Below are 6000 nucleotides of genomic sequence, written 5' to 3' on the forward strand. Positions count from 1 at the left end.
CGAATTTGATGAATTACAGAAAACTCTCATGATATTTTTAATGCGTTACGGGCCAGAAAAATAGAGGCGAGATTTTACTATCTACGGTATTTGAATGTCTTGCACCATACCTGTAAATTCATTGGAGCAGTACTTATGTGGGAGAACTTTATTACCGAATATATGTTTAAATATTTATTACTGGGTGTAATTTAATTTCTTGGTACGTTCTGGGTCAAGATAGGTGTAATTGTGAGGAAGTTGTTACTGTAGAGCAGAGTAAAGTCAGTCAAATTATACCGAAATATTATCTGATTGGGAAAATGCACCCAAGCTAAATTGGTCGCAGAGTAGGGAAACAACATTCTGGCCATACTTAATCTACTAAAATAATTGCATACCTTTTTTTTAAAGTAAAGTATTTATCACCAATTATTATTTTCCAAATAACTATGCCATTAACTAATAATTGAATGTTACTTTTCTCAGCAAAACTCCAAATTAAATGTAGCTGAGGTTCTTACTAAATTATTCCTAGCTATATTTATATCAACTAGCCATTTTTAAAAAACAATGAAATTTAATTTCGGGAAAGGTCGAAGCTGAGCGTGAACGAGAGCGGGCAGAAACGATTAGAAAACGCGCGGAAGTAATCAACAATCTTCGAGCATACATTTCTGATGTCAAATCGCTGGTTGTATTCAAACAGTTCAAGAACAGATTGACTGAAGAAGATTTTAGATTGATATTTAGTCAATGTAACATCGCAGAAAGACATATCAGGGTGAATATCGCGTTATTGTTCCATCTTATACTTCACTATGACTTTGCACTATACGAGCAGCTGTTACTTTGTAGTTAGAGGACGTGACTATGTTGGTATTAAAGGTTGAAATCTTTATTGAAATGCCATATCAACATACTAACCCAGTGTGTAATAAATTGGCTAAAAAATATCAAAACTGTATTAGTCTATTAACATATTAGCTTATGTCACATTCTAAGGTATTGAGAAAATCGCATTTTTGTGATAGTTAAATAAAAACCTACCTTAACTAATTTACCTAAAATAAGTTACCTAAAATAAAAACTAAAAGGTCCAGGTTTGTAACCCCAAAATGGTTTATAAATACATAAATCAGACCATTTCTAAAAAATATGACTTGAGCTCCTTTGTTTCTACTTGATTGGTGTTGTAAATTATTTAATTGTTTTTTTTTTGTTATTTTTGTTCAGGAAAATTCAGATACGATCCAACTGGAAGTCCAATATTTGGATATACGCAAAATGACTGAACATGTGTACAAAAAGTTGGAAAGAATTGACACGGTGGGGTGATTATTCTAAAATGTAATTCCTTTTGAAGCTTGCTACATTTGTACTTAGTTTCGTCAATTTTACTTTTCGTAGACCTGTCTGTTACTTTTAATATTATAACTTTTTTTCTTCTCGTTGTATATATGATAAAATATAGACAATATTATTTAAATTATTATTTTTTCAATCATTACTGATTATGAATATTAAATGTTTTTAGTTAGAAAAGGCTGAGGTGGCAAGGAGGCAAGCTGAAGAGCGAATAAAGAAAGCTGAAATGTCTCAAAAACTGAAGAATTACATCGACCGTGTCCAACGTCTTACTGTGTTTGAGCCTCTCACGTCTAGATTGACAAAACACGATGAGGATCGAATTCAATCTGAATGCATCAAAGCAAATCAGTTTTTAATTGCGGTACACAAACCTATTTGCTCAGAATCTTAAAATATCAAAAAAGGGTTTAAGCGTAATGTTGTGACGTCCAATATGGCCACATACGTTCGGAAGTCATACAAAATTAGATTCTTAACTGGAATATTTTTAAGTCATTGTAGAAAATACCGCTATTGTCAGTATTTGGCCTAAAGTTAGTTTTTCACCGTGTGGTTTTTATCACCAATATTCTGTCAAATATAATAAAACGTTTATTCACCTAATAGGAAAACTTGACTTCTGCTGAAATTGAAAAAAAGTGTAGAGAACTAGAGGAATATGTTCAAATTATTTACAAGAAGTTGGAAACAAGGGAGGAGGTATTTGATCTAGTTGTTGCTTGTTTATTCCAAAATTAGTTCATGTGTTATATGTAATGTATATTATATCTTCGATCAAAAAAATGAATTTTTTTGAAATTCAATTGAGTTTATTATTCACGACTTTTTAACCTGTAGAGTAGATCTTTTGTTTTCTCAAAATTTATACATATTCGCTACTTTCCAAATTTTTCTATAATTTCGTAATTTTGCTATTAATGAGAATATATCTGCGAATCCAATCGGACATAGAATCTTGTTTTATGGGAATGGATTTGACGTGATTGTTCGCTAAAATTTAGTGATTGAGATGTTAGCTTGTTCCTCCGTTTTTTGTGTAAATCCTCCAACATATAGCTGTGTCCTTCACAGTATTGTTCAAACCTTTTCAAGTAAAGCGGTGTTACTGATCTACTGATTCTAAAAATAAGGCTATACGTAAAATTCTTAGTGCTCCAGTCTTTACATAATAACTCTTCTATCAGTAATCTTTCGGTATTTGGTTGATGGCTCTGGATCTCGCTTTGAGCAGTTTAACATAAAAGTATTATTTTAGAAGTTTCTTTTTAAAATTTCCAGATAGCAAACAAATGCAAAGATGATTTAACAGAATGGAACAACGCTGAGGAGAGCTTATCTAAGTGCATAAATTACTGGAAACAGTTAGTTATTCACAACAGAGGAAAAGATAAAATAACGGATAAGTATTTCAACAAAATAGTTGAGATGTACACGGATGCTGAGAATTGGTTTCTGGTTTCCTATGTATGTATAGGACACGTTCTTTTTTAATATAAAATAATATTAACATTAATATTTTAATATCAATGTTAAAGTTGCAAAGCAACTGTTCTAGCTTTTATGAATTTTAAACAAAAATAGACGCAGTTTTTTTATTCTTATTTTAGAAAAATATTTCGCAGAAAGAACTTAGAGATAAACGTGAGGACTTAGAAACAGTTGCTTCTAAAATTTTAAAGAGTATGCAAGATGAGAAACAGGTGACAACTTAATTATAATAATTCTGTGAATATGACACCTTAGTCTTTATACTATATATAATTCGTTTCGTGTATTAGGTCCTTCAGCACATCATTTTATGGTCAACGTCTGTTTATGACCGAGTTTTACAGATACTCGTGAAAGTTCGTTTCAATTTCAAAGATCAAATTAACAAAAGAAAATATTTAAAATTAGACATGTGACAGCATGTCTCTTGTAACATTTTAATTCAATCAGAATAAGAAAGAAATATTTTGATATTGATATTTTTTTTTCATCGAAATGAGTCGTTTTTTATATTGTTCGTAATCACAGAAACGTGATCGAAAAATAGTCAGAGAAGCCGATGAATGTCGAATGTTTATCAGTCGTGTCAGATCCTTTGCTGTTTTTGGAGAACAACGAAACAAACTCACGTCAGAGGATATAAAGTCAATAACAAGAAAATGTAATGAATTAAAAGGATGGCTTAGTTCATACCCAGTGAGAAATTTTTCTAATTCTTAGGTTAAATATTTCTCTTCATATATTTATTTTTCTGTTTCTACTGACATCAATTTTAAATATCACACTTTGCATGAAACTTAAAAAAAGAAATAAAATTATTTTTAGATTACTGAGGATGAAATAGAGAAACAAAGAACGGAATTAATAGAGTTTGTAGAAAGATTGAGAAACCGAATAAAAAAAGAACAACAAGTATAGTTTTTATATTATAATCATAAACCTCAGTAGCACAAATTATTACAAGTCTTCTAAACAGAAATTGAATTGCCTTCCTCATTAAATCTGACTACCTAAAGGCAGTTTTTGCGGGTAATATTTGGAACGGGATTCTTGTTGCGTATACTATTCAAAATAATATTTATCAAAAAAATTGGCTATTAAGACCAATAGGTAATATTTTCAGAAGTGTCGTATAATGTGATAAACTTATTATTTTAATCTAAAACAGTGAGAAACACAGATGAAATGAACGATTTTGTAACCAAAATATATGGCATCTTAGTAATACACTGATCAAATCATATTTTATGAAAAGCACTAATGAAAAGAAGCAAGCTGAATTGAAACAAACGGAACTACTTTAAACAGCCAAATCGTGATTGTCTCCTTGATCAATTGACACAAAGATTCATTATCGAAGAAGAAAATAAATAGAAGAAAAAGATTCAAAAATCATTTGCAACATAGCCGATGATGTGTTGCCCGGTGACGCCCCCACCGAAACATATGCCCCCCGTGTTTATATAACTTAGAATCTGAGTTTTATTGTGGCTTTAAATAAAGATTTTTTCTGTTTTTTTTTTTTTTCAATTTTTATTATGTATATTCATGCTTGCATTATACCCCCAAATTTTTAAAACCCATAATTAAATTTGAAAATTTCGTAATCGTACAATTTACAGCAAATTAGGATGTATAGATTTAGAATGACTTTGTTTCAGGTAATTAGTCGTACCTAATTTTTGAATTTTGTAAATTTCTTGTTTTTGTTTGAATACCCCATGCTTTTTTAGAGTATTAACATTAAATTAGTTTGCGTAATCTAGTTACTAAAAAAGTTAGGAGGGTTTTATCGTAATATTGAAGTTGAAGTAACATAGCTTAGAATAGAACAACAATGTCTTGATATCATCAATAAACATATGAAAATGTACCCTGTTTTGTATTATTGTGTTGATATTTTTTAGTTGGGAAAATGAAAGAATTTCTGTAGTTGCGTTGGCGAAATATTCTTGAAAAGAAATCAGCATAGAATTGTCTTGACAATTTCTAAGAAACTTCAAATGAACGGAACGATAGATAATAAAGGAGATAACTTTAAGTGAAGCTACGAGTTATTTATATTTTTTCTCATTTTTTATATGGAATATTTGTTGACTCACTAGCAAAATCTGGAGTTAAGGATATGCCTCAGTGAATGCCGGACACAGCAAAGTTTGAGGATTTCATGTACGAACATTGGAATTTTGACATCTTTTCATTTAAAAATATTACAATCAATTTATTTTTTTTTAATCTGATATTCAATCGTGGGTTAGCGCATTATTCCAATAACAAATTACAGAAGTTCAAAAATTAAAATTTATTTTTTGTTCGTTTTCACAAAACATGCTTTTAAAGATGGATTATCACGCAAAAAATTTTGTTTCGAATTTGATTTTATATATTTTTTTAAAATTTTTGGCATTTACCGTTAACATAAAGTGGACTTCGTTTGCGAGAATTGAATTTTCAAAAGACAACCCTGCCAAAATCGAACGCAAATTAGTATGTTCCCTTGACGACGAAGTAGTGAGAACTCGTCGGCGTAATTTTGCGTTGAGTCAAGGATATTTTTTGCGTTTTGTGTATTTATTTTGAAGCGTATGCAAATTCTATTGCATTTGAAAAACGCTTCTGTGGTTTATATACATACCAATATCTTCAAATAATATCATTGCATCATAATTAATTACAGTGAATTCAACTAATCGAGGTCAAGATGTACTCGAGTTCTGTGCTGGATCTTTTGCTGCAACATATTTTCCAACGAAATAATGCATACCAGACAATTCATTGTCTTGAATCATCTAGATTTTATAATTTATGTGGGTTTATTCTGATTCTGTGACTAGTTTTTTGTTATATTGCCAGTATACATACATTGAATTAGCATAATTCGTATGTTAAAAATTACTATTTAAATATTTATTTTCCTGTTTCTACTGACATCAAATGTAAATATCACTCTTTGCATAAAACTTAAAAAAAAAATTAAAATTATCTTTAGATTACTGAGGATGAAATAGAGCAACAAAGATCGGGATTAGAAATATATTTGTGTTAGTGTGCAGCGAGACTCTTGAATCACTTAGGATTGTTATCTCTACTCTTGCTACAGCATCCTTGCAATATATGCATACGGATCCACCGGCACAAAAGCATAGAAGAAGGATAAGTAGT

General features: G+C 30.3%; 1 protein-coding gene across 3 annotated transcripts in view; it reads left to right on the plus strand.

Moving 5' to 3' along the window:
- Positions 1 to 4665, plus strand: part of LOC120343174 (uncharacterized) — a 42860-nt gene extending 38195 nt beyond the window's left edge. For 2 of the 3 annotated variants that reach the window (XM_078111036.1, XM_078111038.1), the window contains 9 exons: positions 575 to 763; positions 1216 to 1308; positions 1517 to 1711; positions 1957 to 2049; positions 2629 to 2814; positions 2958 to 3050; positions 3367 to 3534; positions 3664 to 3750; positions 4094 to 4665. In XM_078111036.1, the coding sequence (XP_077967162.1) occupies positions 575 to 763; positions 1216 to 1308; positions 1517 to 1711; positions 1957 to 2049; positions 2629 to 2814; positions 2958 to 3050; positions 3367 to 3534; positions 3664 to 3750; positions 4094 to 4099 (1110 nt within the window). In that variant the 3' untranslated portion in view covers positions 4100 to 4665. Of the gene's footprint in view, positions 1 to 574; positions 764 to 1215; positions 1309 to 1516; positions 1712 to 1956; positions 2050 to 2628; positions 2815 to 2957; positions 3051 to 3366; positions 3535 to 3663; positions 3751 to 4006 lie in introns of all 3 variants that reach the window. The other variant, XM_078111037.1, reaches the window with a different exon arrangement.
- The last annotated feature ends 1335 nt before the right edge of the window (positions 4666 to 6000 follow it).

Source organism: Styela clava, chromosome 3 (assembly GCF_964204865.1).
Source record: "Styela clava chromosome 3, kaStyClav1.hap1.2, whole genome shotgun sequence".
Lineage (NCBI taxonomy): Eukaryota > Metazoa > Chordata > Ascidiacea > Stolidobranchia > Styelidae > Styela > Styela clava.